Here is a 14884-nt window from a genome sequence, read left to right on the forward strand (position 1 = left end):
GACCTGTAGTCGAGTTAACCAAGGAGTTTTGGGCTATTTCTGCCCACACCAAGTACTGGAACCAGTCTTGTGGATTCTCATGACAATACATTCGTAAAAACTTTCCCAGCTCCTGATTAACCCGTTCACACTGGCCATTACTCTGGGGATGATATCCAAAGGTGAGACTAACATTTACCCCTAGATGTTCAAAGAAAGCTTTCCAGACATGTGACGTAAACTGAGGACCTCGGTCAGATAAAATGTCTTCAGGGATTCCAAAATGACGGAATATATGTGTATATAAAGCTTTAGCTGTATCCAGGGCCGTGGGTAATGAAGGAAATGGGATGAACTTAACTCCTCTAGAGAACCGATCAATAACTGTGAGGACTGTAGTAAATCCCTCCGATAGAGGTAGGTCAGTGACAAAATCCAGCGCCAAATGCGACCAGGGACGTTCTGGAACAGGTAGAGGCATTAATTTACCTGCCGGAAGGGTTTTAGGTGTCTTTGCCTGAGCACAAACTGAACAAGATGCTACAAATTCATGTACATCCGCTCTTAATGACCCCCACCAATAACGTGCTAGAATAAGCTGTGTAGTGCGTCTCTCTCCGGGATGACCTGACAGTGACGAATGGGCCCAGGTAATCAGCCTATTACGAAATTCTGGCGGTACATAAGTTTTGCCTTCCGGACAAGCTTCAGATACTCCTTTTGACCGATTTTCCTGTGCAATCAGTTCGTCTAATTCCCATCTGATAGCTGCCACCGAAACGGAGGAAGGTAGTATAAACTTAGTTGATTCTTCACCTTTCTCCCCTAATTCATTCTGATTAAAACGAGAGAGCGCATCTGCTTTAAGGTTACGATTACCTGGCTGAAACGTGATGGAAAACCGGAACCGGGAGAAAAACAGCGACCACCTAGCTTGCCGAAAGTTCATACGTTTTGCAGTACGAATATATTCCAGATTCTTGTGGTCAGTTAGGACTGTGAAAGGATGTAGAGAACCTTCTAGCCAGTGTCTCCATTCCTCTAAAGCTAACTTTACCGCTAAAAGTTCTCTATCTCCGATACCATAATTTCGTTCAGCAGGTGATAATTTATGCGAAAAAAAAGCAATGGGGTGTAACTTAGGAAGTTCCCCACTACGTTGAGATAGTACCGCCCCTACACCCGTCTCTGAAGCGTCTACCTCAACCACAAAGGGGAGTTCAGGGTTAGGATGTTTTAATATGGGAGCGGTAGTGAAGGCTGTCTTGAGACGTTCAAAAGCACCTTGGGCCTGAGCAGACCAACACAAACGATGAGGACTACCCTTCAGTAAAGCAGTAAGTGGGGCTGCAATAGAACTAAAATTCCTAATAAACCGTCTGTACAAATTCGCAAACCCTAAAAAGCGTTGAAGCTCTTTCACGTTAGTTGGGACTGGCCAGTTTACGACCGCCTCAACCTTCTGGTCGTCCATGACTATACCAGACACACTGATAACATATCCCAAGAATGAAATGGTTTGTTGATGGAATTCACATTTTTCTCCTTTGACAAAAAGGTTATTCTCCCTTAAACGCTGAAGCACTTGACTGACCTGTTTTATGTGAGTTTTAACATCTGGAGAGTAAATCAAAATGTCATCAATGTACGCAATTACAAATTTTCCCAACATATCCCTGAAAATGTCATTGATAAACTCCTGGAACACAGATGGAGCGTTTGCCAACCCATAGCTCATTACTAAATACTCATAATGTCCCTTGGTAGTACTAAAAGCAGTTTCCCCCTCCTTAATTCGCACTAGATTGTAGGCACTCCGAAGGTCCAACTTGGAGAAGATGGTAGCACCTCTAAGTTGCTCTAATGCAACTGGAATAAGGGGTAGAGGATATACAAATTTCTTAGTTATATCGTTCAGAGCACGATAGTCTATACAAGGTCTTAATCCACCATCCTTCTTTTTGACAAAGAAGAAACCCGAAGATATTGGAGACTTTGATGGACGTATAAACCCCTGTGTTAGAGCTTCTTTGACATACTCTTCCATGACTCTTTCTTCTTCCAAATTCAAAGGATAAATACGTGATTTAGGTAAGGTAGCACCTTCTACAAGTTCTATCGCACAGTCATACGGCCTATGCGGGGGTAGTTTAGTAGCTTTTGTTTTACTGAAGACTTCTAAGTATTGGGAATAAACCGGAGGAATTTTTACTGACATGGTTGAATCTGGACTCTCCACGGAAGTGGAATGAATAGAAATGTTTTTAAGGGCTAAACAGTTTGTGTGACAGAAGGATGACCAGGATGTGATTTCGCGTTGACTCCATGAGATAGCGGGGTTATGAATTCCTAACCATGGTAGTCCCAAGATAATCTGAAAATCCGCCTTGGGTAATACCAAGAACGAAAGCCACTCGTGATGCAGGAAACTTGTTTGGAACCAAACAGGAACTGTCTCTTGTGAGATGAAATCTCCTCCAACGGGAAGGCCATCAAAAGCTCGGACTTGGATCTGTTTGCACAACTGTTTTGTCTTAATTCCCAGCCGGGTAACGAGGGATTGTTGAATGAAGTTTCCTTCGGCTCCAGAATCTATTAGCGCTGAAACGACAAGAGAAGTTCCTTGGCAGTACACTTTGACAGGTATGAGAAAGGATTTTGATATTAACCCTTTTGTGGGTACACTCACCAAGTTAGCATGAAAATTCCTCTCCAGGTTTTGAGTCCGGACTCGCGGAGATAAGTGTGTACAATCACGACGAATATGATCAGATCCTCCACAGTATAAGCATAGTCCACCGTGGAGACGACGAAGGCGCTCTTCATGAGAAAGTCGCATAGTATCGCATTGCATAGGATCCGAAGGAGGATTAGGACAGGGAGCTTGACCTTGTACCGGGCGAAAAGGAAAACCAGGAGCGGATTGACGCTTGACAACTTCTTGTCTTTTACACGGTGGCCGGGGACGTTTTTGTAGGAGTTGGTCCAGGCGGATGGATAAAGAAATTAACTGATCTAATGTCAATCCGTCATCTCGACAAGCCAGTTCCGTGAGTATTTCTGGATTTAGACCATTACGAAAAACATTAATGAGTGCAGGTTCATTCCAACCACTACCAGCAGCAATAGTCCGAAACTCTAACGCATAAGCGGCAGCTGTTCGGGCTCCTTGCTTAAGGGTGAGAAGGATCTCACCACTAGAACGTCCCTCAGTAGCATGGTCAAATACTTCCCGGAAAGTAGTGACAAATTCGGGATACGTGTTACTGACTATATTGTTCCAAATAGCGGTGGCCCACTCAAGTGCTTTACCAGACAGATGGGAGACCAAAAAAGCGATTTTTGCCTGGTCGTTACTGGGAGGAGAATTCTCAAAAAATATAGAACATTGCAATAAAAACCCGCTACATTTAGCCGGATCACCTTCAAAAATCTCCGGTTTACTGACAGGATAACGAGAATTCAAACTGACAGACCCTACAGGAGGACTGGGACTAGGGCTAGGAGCAGGAATACGAGCTATAAGGGCGTTAACACTCTCCAACACTTGTTTCAGCTGGAGCTGTTGACTCTGTTGTTGTTGAGCGAGAGAATCAACAGATTGAGTTACGCTAGCCAACATTTGCTGGTGTTGACCTAGCATCTGGCCCTGACTAGTTATAGCCGTTCTGACGGCATCTGTGTCCGCTGTCTGCATGTTGGCCGAGTATTCTGTCATGACAGAACAGAAAGCTGACAGTCGCGGAACACAGTAAACAGTCTTTTTAATGTCGTTATCCAAAACAGTAATCACAAGGCAGGCAAAGTTCAAAAACAGGAGCAAACAGTACCTCAGAGGATGGACAAAAACTGTAGTCAAAAACAGGCTGAGTTCGAAAACCAGAGAATGCAAACAATACCAACAGGGACAAGACAGGAGACGTAAATCGGGAACACAGGCAGGAAGTAGGCAACAGGAGACCGTCAGACAAAGTACAATGGAACGCGTTGTATGCATGGGAGAACCAAAACAATACTCGGCAGGGAACAGTTCTCAGAGTGAGGTATATATAGGGAGACAAACAGGTGTGTGTAATTAGAATTCTGGTGAGGGAGACCGGCGGGTAGTCATGTGACTGACAGGTGCATTCTGGGAATTTGAGTCCTGAGATGTAGGCGTGACACACTGTCACAAAATCTGACTGCATGCCATTTATCTTCTATGTATCCTTCAGCAATTGCTTAACTTTTTTTTGCCAGAGGATTCAAGAAAAATACAGTGTCTCCATAATAGCAATTTTAAAGCAGAGGAAATTAAATATTTTTGCATTAAGACATGAAGTAAAAACAATTTAAAATTAAGAGAAATAAACACCTGAAACATATCAGTCTGTGTGTAATGAATAAGTATAATATACAAGTTTCACTTTTTAAATGGCATTTACTGAAATAAAATTTTTCATGATATTCTAGGTTTATGACCAGCACCTGTATGTGAAGCACTCTGGAATCAGCTATTGATGCCTCTAAGAAATTTAATATATGTTGAATTATGATTTTGAAATGGCTTCACCCAACAATTAACCATGAATTAAAGAAAAGTTGTTGTATTATCATTCAATGATATGTATGTACACTTAGAGCACATGTATGGTATGTATACTTAGAGCGCAACTCTCTCTCTCTCTCTCTATATATATATATATATATACACTCACACACATACATACACACACACACACATTTCAAAATCATAAATTCCGTCATGGTATGTAAACTTATGAGAAAATGTCCTGTGTATATATACAAGTCAAAACGGACAGATAGACACATATTCCAACTAGTCATTGGTAGAATAGGGCTATTCACTGTATAAAACTGTGTACCTATGCACAATCCAAGTTATGGTCTCAAACAATTTGAGAATGCGAGCAGTTCTATAAATACACTCTTGACAAGGCCACAGCTGTTCACTGAAAACCATTCTAGGTAATGAAATCATGAAGCTGTTTGAGAGTACGCCAAGCATGTGCAAAGCTGCCATCGAAGCAAAAGGTGGCCTTGACTAGATTCCAGCAATAACAGTGTGTCACTTTGTATATTCCCTTTGATTTCATAGTATTTAAAATTCTGACAATTTCATGTAGTAAATACATCTAGTAAATGTGTCATAAAACTGACAGCTGGTATTTTTAGTGTCCAAATATATCAAATGCAAATAAATAAATGAATTTAACAAATGGAGATCGTTTTGATCAAAAAGTGAAATCCCAGTTCAATATGTATTTTAGAGTATCACCTACCGTGGACATCTGTGTTTCCATTAAGGTTCTCTGAATACGAGTCTTCAGTTTGTATGTCTGTAATCACAAAGAATAGCACAGTTTTATCCACCAAAAGACAGTGGATAAGTTTTGACAGTTTGCGCGCTCAGTTTGAATGTTTGCTGCTACTTAGTAAAGTTTCAAAGCTTTTTATACGCTTACATAAAGTCTTTACTGCTAATATTTTGCTTACTTATCCTTGTTAGCTGTACTTTGTTTTTCTAAATTCACTGTTACTACCTCTACCACTTTTGTTGATGTTTTCATATTACTAACTAATATTCAGGAGTTCAGGATGGCTTATGAATGCGTATAAAGCCAGACCCCCCCACCCCACCCCCTGTTGAATAAACAAATATGAGAAAAGGGTGGAGATGGGGTGGGGGTGGGAGCAAGTTTAAAACATGAGGCTTGGTGGGCTTGATAATGGTCAAACATGGCTCTGAATTTGGGGATCAGCAGAAATGACCCAGCGCGGAGGAGTGAGCTGAATAGTGAAGAAGTCGAGTCGAGATCCATCTCCTGAACTAAATGAAGCAAGTTTGTCTGATGCAGAAATGACGTGAATTTGCGGGGTATATATAGGACTGAGAGGAGTAGTTCGGGTGTGGTCCTACTCCCAAAATTATGTCAATTAAGTATTTGGTGAGGAGTTACATTAAGTAAGTCTTTGGGGAGGAGTTCAGGGTGGCTTATGAATGCGTATAAAGTCGAACCCCCAAAATTTACAGGAATGCTGGTCTTTAAGTGCTAAAGCATGGACAGGTTCAGGTACTCTGAACGAGGGCTTGATTGGTGTCCTGGATTGTGTGTAGGTAAATGAAAAGGGGTTAGGGACTTTTATGTGACTGAGTGTCACGTGAGACGGTAGAGAAATAGCATTGAGTAAATTAATTCATTCATTATCTGTAAACGCTTATCCAGTTCTGGGTCGCAGTGGGTCTAGAGCCTACCTGGAATCATTGGCCGCAAGGTAGGAATACACCCTGGAGGGGGCGCCAGTCCTTCAACACAGACACACACACACATTCACTCACACACTCAAACCTACGGACACTTTTGAGTCACCAATCCACCTACCAACGTGTGTTTTTGAAATGTGGGAGGAAACCGGAGCACCCAGAGGAAACCCATGCGGACATGGGGAGAACACACCAACTCCTCACAGACAGTCACCCGGAGCGAGAATCGAACCCACAACCTCCAGGCCCCTGGAGCTGTGTAACTGCGACACTACCTGCTGCGCCACCGTGCCACCCGGTTGAGTAAATTGAATGTCCTTTATTGATTATGATGATAACAGTGATTGGTAATTTGAGTATTCAAATGCCACAGAGTATTCATACAGAAGCAATTCAATGTGCTTTACAGAAAAATAAACAGTTAAATTAAAAGCCAGAATAAAAATCATAAAAGTCCAATAAAACAATTACATAAAAAGAGTAAAATAATTTAAAATGGTTAAAACATTAAAACAATTTAAAATGATACAATAAAAGAAAAGAAATAAAATGCCATTACAGTGTAATTGATGGTGGTTGGGAAATAGTGAGGGGTCTGAGGCTGACAACAATAGGAGGAAAGTAGATTAGTAGCAGCCTTGTAGTCAATTAATACAGTTTTGCCATGGTGGTGCCTCTCCAATGGCATAGAGCGAATTGAGAACGGAAGGGTGATCTAGAGGGATGACAGATGAGGCCAAATAAGAAGCCTAAAAAGGGTCAGCACTGCAGGAATGGCGAGACAGAGAGAACTCTGAAAGAGACAAATCCAAAAGTGCTGAGGCGCTCAAGTAAAGGAACAAGGTAGAAAGTTGACGCAAAGATAGCTAGGATGCCTAGATGGTGATGAAAAACAGGTGCCAGAGAAGAGGCAGCATGTAAGAAGGTTATTTGAATTTGATGTGGCGTCAAGTGCCTGAGTGCTGGTTCAAGGTAACACCTGAGGGCATAAGCTGGAACTTAGGGGCTCGGAGCAGCATGATTGTGAAGAGAAGAGGTCAGGTTGAAGGCCCACAGCTGCTGGAGGAATCAGTGTGAACAGTACCATAAGAGGCAGGGTGAGGTGCAGTAGCTAGCAGATAGATGAAGGTCTTGTGGCGCGAGCTGGAAAGTTGGAAGCTGAGAGCAACGTGGCTGCCAAGAGGAGAGAATGGGACGAAGGTCCATGGCAGTACCTGATACGGAGTGAGGACTGAAATAGGATAGGAGCCGCATAATCGGAAAGAGAGAGGCTGGGCCAAAGGTCTGCGGTAGGAGAAAGGAGGGCTGTAAAGGAAAAAGCAGGATGTATCCAAACCGCAAGGGGAAGGGGATTAGGATGAAGGTCCACATCAGGAGAGAGGGTGTGCCGTAAAGGAAGAGGCGGGGTGTCGGACAGCTGCAAAGGGGAGAGGATTAGGACATTGTCCATAACAGCACCTGAGAAGATGAAGAGCTGGAAAGTCAGAGACTGGGAGTAGTGCAGCAGCAAAAAAAGTGGGGGATGAAGGTCCACCGAAGCACCTGAAAACAGAGCAGAAGCTAGAAAATGTAGAGTGTGAGCAGCAAGGCAGCACAGGGAAGGGTCCGGTATGAAAAGAGAGTACAAACTGGAAGCTGGAGAACTGGAAACTGGAGGCCGGGAGAAGCAAAGCAGCAGAGGAGTCAGGATAATGGTCTGTAGCAGCACCTGAATAGAAAAGTGAGAATTGTAAAGTTAGAGGCAGGGTATGGCACGGCTGTAAATTGAAGAGGTTGGGATGAGCGTCCACGAAGTACAAAAGCTGCTGATGTAGAGGCTGGGAGAATGAGATGCGACAGGATGAGATTGAATCTAGGATGGGGAAGCTGTGCAGCAAGGAGACTGCATTTAGTGCCCAGAGGGCCAGGCAGGAGGCAAGAGTGGATTGTGATGATAAAGGGAGGGGTGGGGTGATGCGTAGAGACAGATGGAGAGGAGGAGCAAGGAAGGTGTTGGGATAATAAAGAGAGGGGTTGGGATTACAAAGGGAGGGGTGGGATGATAAAAAGAGGGGATGGGATGATGTGTGGAGAGGATAAGGGGGAATGAAACCAGCATGAAGGGCTGTGTCTAAATGGATGCAATGCTGTCAATCAAGGCAGTGTTCATAGGGAAAGAGGAGCCGATTCAGAATGAAGGCTTAAACATGCTGTCTGCTTTCTTTTCCAACATTACAAATAGGACCATCTTGGCAAGCAGTGTAGGTGAAATAGTGCCCAGGTGATGTGCATAAATATTGCAGATTCCAAGCCATTATCCAATGTAACTTTAAATATCAGGCAGTCCCATAGCTGTTTAGCCGGAGCAAGTTTAAAACATGAGGCTCGGTGGGCTTGATAATGGCCAAACACGGCTCCGAATATGGGGATCAGCAGAAACGACCCAGCGTGGAGGAGCGAGATGAAGTAGTGAAATAGTTGAGTCGAGATCCGTCTCCTGAACTAAATGAAGCTAGTTTGTCCGACGCGGAAATGACGTGAATTTGCTGGGTATATATAGAGCTGAGGAGGAGTTCGGGCATGGTTCTACTCCCAAAATTATGTTATTACATAACTTCAGTCATGACGACCACGGAGGAATGAGCAATCTCCTGGCTCAACACAGAGTTCGAGCAGCTGGGCCACCAGATTCAGTGTCTTCGGGAGAAGCAAACAAAGCTCCAGCAGGAGATGACGAGGCTCGAGACAGCGCGCAACGCCTCCTACGCGGCCGTCTGCACTCCAGCTCCTTCATTGCGGCGGCTAACCGGGACGGCCATCATTACTCCAGCTCCGTGCTGGGAGCGTCAGCGCGGACGTGGGAAGCCGAAGTCCCCCCCACCGCAGCCAGTCTTCACCTCTACCAACCGGTTTGAGGTGCTCAGTTTCTGGCTATCACGCCTACATCTCAGGACTCAAATTCCCAGAATGCACCCGTCAGTCACATGACTACCCACCGATCTCCCTCTCCATAATTCTAATTACACACACCTGTTTGTCTCCATTTAAAAACCCATTTCAGTGAACTGTTCTCTGCCGAGTATTGCTTTGGTTCACCCCAGTATACAACGCGTTCTCTTGTAATCTGTCTGACGATTTCTTGTTGTCTACTTCCTGCCTGTTTTCCCGGTTTACGTCTTCTGCCTTGTCCCTTTTGGTACTGTTTGTATTCTTTGGTTTTTGAACTCTGCCTGTTTTTTGACTACGGTTTTTGCCCATCCTCTGAGGTACTGTTCGCTCCTGTTTTTTTAACTTTGCCTGACTTGTGATTACTCTTTTGGATAACGTCATTAAAAGAACTATTTACTGTGTTCCGCGACTGTCAGCTTTCTGTTCTGTCCTGACACTGGCCCCTTAATCATTCATTTCATTTTTTAAATTATTTTTTAACTAATATTTTGTTGCACAACATTTAGAGACACTGAAACAATAACCTATTTCTGTAGCTCTGACTGAGACTTCTGCATCTGTCAACAAGTATAGTTTGGCCCATTCTCATGTTCGACAGTTGTATTTTCCACACTGCACTTTTTCAGCTCTTTCCATAGATGTTTCATAGGATTCCAATCAGGGCTCATACAAGACCATTTCAGTATAGTCCAGTGTTGTGTTCTTAGCCATTATTGAGTTGTGTGTTCTGGGTCATTATCATGGCGGAGGACTCATGTGAACCTGTGGGAATTTTCTGACCATTTGACAGTACATATTGCTCTAGCATGCCTTTATAGCAGAGAGGAACCATCATAGCCCTCTATACCCTCAGAGAGAACCTATGAATTTCCAAGCATAATAAATTTATTTGCTCATAATTTGACAATCCTACTTAAACAAATACAACTCTAAGCAAACACACAATTCCAACCTGCCTATTCAGGTTGTGTTGAAATGTGAAATGCTAAATTAAGAAGCCCTCTGTTTGCTTTCAGAATTTTGCAACCCTTGCTGTTGATGGAAAGAATGATTGTTGGTCCAACTATAAATTTACAGTGGGCCATGCAATATTAATTCAATGAGATTCCAATCATAATTTCCCTCTAAAAGAGCCAGCTAACTTTATGCCCTCTTTCACACATACACTTCAACCCAGATATTTCCAGAAATTTACCTGGAGGAGCTGTATTTATGAACGCAAATATATGTATAATTTGTCCTGGACTTTATCCTGGTAGAGCAGGGGTGTCAAACACAAGGCCTGTGGCCCGCGAGATAATTATATCCAGCCCGCAAGATAATTTTATATTGCTATTATTAATGGCCCGCCAGTAAATAGCACTCCCACCACTCATAATATAAATCCCACTATGCACTGCAACTGCCATGCAGGTCAAGATCTGTGCATAAACCCCTTCTCTCGCTGCTAATGACACATCGGTCAGCACAGTGACATTTAAGCTAGCCTCTGCCCAAAAAAATAGACAAATGAAAAGTGGACTCTGAAAACAGGGATTTTAAAAACAGGTGGGAGGCTGTTTTTTTCCAAGGACATTAATAGAGAGGCGAAGGGGATGTGGCTTGACAAAAAAAAAAAAATCAACTGTGTGCATACATTTTCAGTACAATTTTTTTTCCTGTTATTATAAAACGAGACAAGAAAATCTAAACATGGCTAACAGCAGCAGCAGCATTAACATCTTCAGATTAATTCTTGCTATAATTGCAAAAGTTGTTTTGCCTTTTTGGCAGTAAAACCATGCTACAAATGATACATGTTTCAGGGCTGATTCTACAGGTGTTGTGGCTATCACTTCAGATGTGGAGGATGAGTAGAGGCAGTGATGTCTCACTGGAAGCCCCAAGCACCAGGCATGCAGCAACCTGAAGAAAACAACTGTTTGCGATGGGTGTTGCATATTTCCACTAATTATAATGCTGTTATTTAAATACTCCATTAACATTTTAGCCCATAAGACTCAGCTCAACGAAAAGCCAAATTATGAGAAATATAAAACAGATATGTTGGATCGCACCAGAAAGCAAAAGTGGTCAGAGCAACATCGACAGAGCAATAACTCGTATCTTGGAAAGTGATTCACTCGTAAGTCAAGACTTCCCTGTATTTCAACATTTTGGTATCATGGGAATAGAAAACATGACGTATATAACACAGGACAGATGAATAAACATTTAAATTGTTAAAAATGTTGGAACTCCTTTTAGATATACTTTTAAAATAAGCATTTCTATGATCTCTATGTCATCATAAAGCACAATGTCATATTGTAAATATGGTCACATGTATACACATTCACAAACTGTCACGTTGCAACATTTTCCGTAAATGTCACTTGGAGGCATGATTATTTGAGGTGAGGTGGCATGGTGGCATAGCAGGTAGTGTCATAGTCACGGAGCTCCAGGATCCTAGGGTTGTGGGTTCCAGTACCATTCCTAGTGACTGTGAGCTTGGGGTGTTCTCCTTATGTCCGCGCATGTTTCCTCCGGGTGCACCGGTTTCCTTCCACAGTCTAAAAACACAGGCTGGTAGGTGGATTAACAACCCAATGTGTCCGTAGGTGTGAGTGAATGTGCGTTTTGCCCTGTGAAGGACGGGCACCCCCTCCAGTGTGTGTTCCTGCCTTGCGCTCTGCAACCCTAAACTGGACAAGCGATTACAGACGAATTAATGAAAAATTTAAGGTGAAAAATAAAGCTGGGTAGGGAGGTTTCCAGACCTTCCAGACCCAGAAAATGTGACACATATGTCATCATGGTGTAGTAAAAAAAACTATGCCCTACATTCTGGCGGCAAAAATACTACATGGCAGAGTCAGTGTTAATTAATCATTATTTGATGAATAATTAATTATTTAATTCATTTGGTTGAGCTCCATGTTTGGGAGCCATTAAGTAATATATAGTGTCTTTACCTGTACAATTTTAGCTTGGACATGTAGGTCATCATGTCAGATGCCTTTACATATTATATAGCAGAATTAGCTAGAATGAATTATTATTAATGAATTATGCTCATTGACCCGCTGTAGGTTCTTGGCTCCGAAATTGAGTCTGAACTAAAAGTAATAATTCCGTATAAGAAAGGTGCACACACAAACAAATAACCAAGGATTGGTTTTATCATACAACTGGTTTATTAAATGTAATATCAAATAATGAATGTTGATTATACATTCATATAATGAAATGGATTATAGCAATACATGAGGGAGCAGGGAGATTAATATATGAGGGAATTTCTCTATGATAATGTAATCCATTTCATTTTATGAATGTATAATCAATTTTCATTATTTGATATTACAATTAATAAACCAGTTGTGTGACAAAGCCAATCCTTCTAGCTAATCCTGCTATATTATATGTAAAGGCATCTAACATGATGACCTACATGTCCAAGGTAAAATTGGACAGGTAAATGCACTACATATTATTTAATGGCTCCCAAACATGGAGCTTAACAAAATGAATTAAATATTAATCAAATAATGACTCCGCTATGTAGTATTTATGCCGCCACATCATGGGGTATAATTATTTTACTACAATACTTTTGATATAATTTTCCTGTTTTGCATTCACCACATATACTTTCTGCTCTTGATTCTAGGATTTTTGCTTCCAGATATATTTTTGTATTTGTAGATACAAAATTCACTCCATACCAAGGCACACTCAGCTGCTAAATCCCCATGTGAGAGTTTATGTGCCAAGACATGCTCTCCTTGATTGTACTACAGTTCCACAAGTCTAACTCAGAACTGGAGCATGAGGCAGCTGCCTCTTTTATTTCAATCACAGAATTATTTTGCACAAGATTGTGATGAGGGCTACACAGCCAAGTAATTATTAGTCATAACTGATTTAAAACACAGGAAATTCCACGTATCCTGTAGTGTAGGAAAAAGCTCAGATATTGTACAGTCGTAGTAACTTAAAACAAAGCTTTTTTTTTGTGGGTTTATACACTTTGCATTAAAATATACATTTAAAAATGTGATCATACAACTGATCAGTTTGGATAGTGTGTGCTAATAAATGACAGTACAGTACATGCTTTAAACTCATAAGAAGTAACGATACAGTATTATGGGCCAGAGCAGATGGCATTCATGCTTCTCAGTCATAAGAGACTCAAGACTCGACACGAACTCTTGATAAAAGACTTGACTTGGATTCAAACTCAAATGGTGCTTTTTTTAGTGCACAGAAGTTTAAGACTTGACTCGACTCAGCTCTGCTTTTTTGCTTTCCACTGGCCAAATCTGGTACCTCGTCCCAGGAACCAGGTACTTTTTTTTTTTAGTTCTTGCTCACTTACAGAAAGACATTCTATGCCAAACCGAAGGTGTTCTCTGGGTCCAAGCTAATCTCAGAGGGTCCAAATTCAGCAAAAATGTCTGCTGTGGTCAGAGGTGTCCATGTTTCAGCTTGTTTTCATGTCAAAAAGGAACATCATATTTTTTGTGCTATGAAGAAAGGGACCATTTGGTTTCTAGAGAGACATATACTGTTGTCAATGTCTTATTTTGGGAAGAACATTATTTCAGCAAGACAATGCCACGCCTCTATGTGTCACAACATCATGGTTTCTTAGAACACATGCTTGAATGAATGTTTCTGCAGTCAAGACTTGTCTCCTGTGGTGAATTATGAAGAGAAAACTCAGCCAACAATAACCAGAGACCATTGGGCAGCTGAAGTACTATACTGTAGTTCTGTAAGGACGTAACATGCAGATTACTTTTGTGATCATGGATCATTTCAACTCACATGGGTGAAAAAGGATCTGAAACTCTCTCTCTAACCAAACACTGAAATTCTATCCAGCATTGAGAGGATGGGGAGTCATAAACAGGGTGGTTTATGACTACCATAACAAAAAGCCTTTCAAGACAGCTCCCCTCTCCCCAGAAGAAACCCTTGTGACCAGCAGAGGGTCAAGCATTATCACCTTATGGATCAAGTAAGAAATACATGGCAAAGAAGAGTCCTGTTTTCTCAAAGGTAAATTCAGGCTGACCTTTCTCTCACCCCTTCTTGAGACCTGTTAGACACTTTTAATAAAAATCTTTCCTTCTGGTAGCATCAAATAAACACATATACCAAATAACAGAATTTGGTGCAAGAAACAGACTGATATCACACTTGATGGTAAGGAACCTCAGCTTAAGGTTGAATTGTTTGTTAAATTGAATTGTACTTTTTGTGTTGATATATATATATATATATATATATATATATATATTGTGGCCGGGGGCCGTCTCATCAATCTAGCAGCTCCATGCCACGCCAGCCATCGGCCCCTCAGGGCGGGGTGAGAAACCACCCGCGCCTGGCAGTTACGGGGCCCAGCTCCTCCTACTTCCCAGGAAGAAAGCGACGACATAAAAGACCGCCGAGGGATCTCCGAGGGGGCGAGAGAGAAAGGGGGTAATTGCTGGTCGACACGCGTAACTGACTTTTTGCTGATCCGACTAATCATTTCGCTCTGGTCTTTCTCCCTCTTCCCACCTGTTGTTATTCTGTTTTCTCTTCTCTGGAGCAGACTGATCTGGCGCGGACGCGCAGCCGGCCGCCGCCCTGGACGCCGCCCCGCTGTCCTAGAGAAGGAGAAGCCCTGGCGTATTGACTGGCGCCAACGCTCGTTGCACGTGGTTCTTTTTG

At 42.2% G+C, this 14884-nt stretch overlaps 1 protein-coding gene across 4 annotated transcripts in view; it reads right to left on the bottom strand.

Annotated features, from left to right (window-relative positions):
- The window catches only part of LOC136676403 (mitochondrial sodium/calcium exchanger protein-like), a 63504-nt gene that overhangs the window by 37495 nt on the left and 11125 nt on the right, over positions 1–14884 (bottom strand). For all 4 annotated transcript variants that reach the window (XM_066653392.1, XM_066653393.1, XM_066653394.1 and 1 more), the window contains one exon: positions 5262–5318. In XM_066653392.1, coding sequence (XP_066509489.1) covers positions 5262–5318 — 57 coding nt within the window. The remainder of the gene's footprint in view (positions 1–5261; positions 5319–14884) is intronic.

Source organism: Hoplias malabaricus, chromosome X2 (genome assembly GCF_029633855.1).
Source record: "Hoplias malabaricus isolate fHopMal1 chromosome X2, fHopMal1.hap1, whole genome shotgun sequence".
In the NCBI taxonomy this organism is placed as follows: domain Eukaryota; kingdom Metazoa; phylum Chordata; class Actinopteri; order Characiformes; family Erythrinidae; genus Hoplias; species Hoplias malabaricus.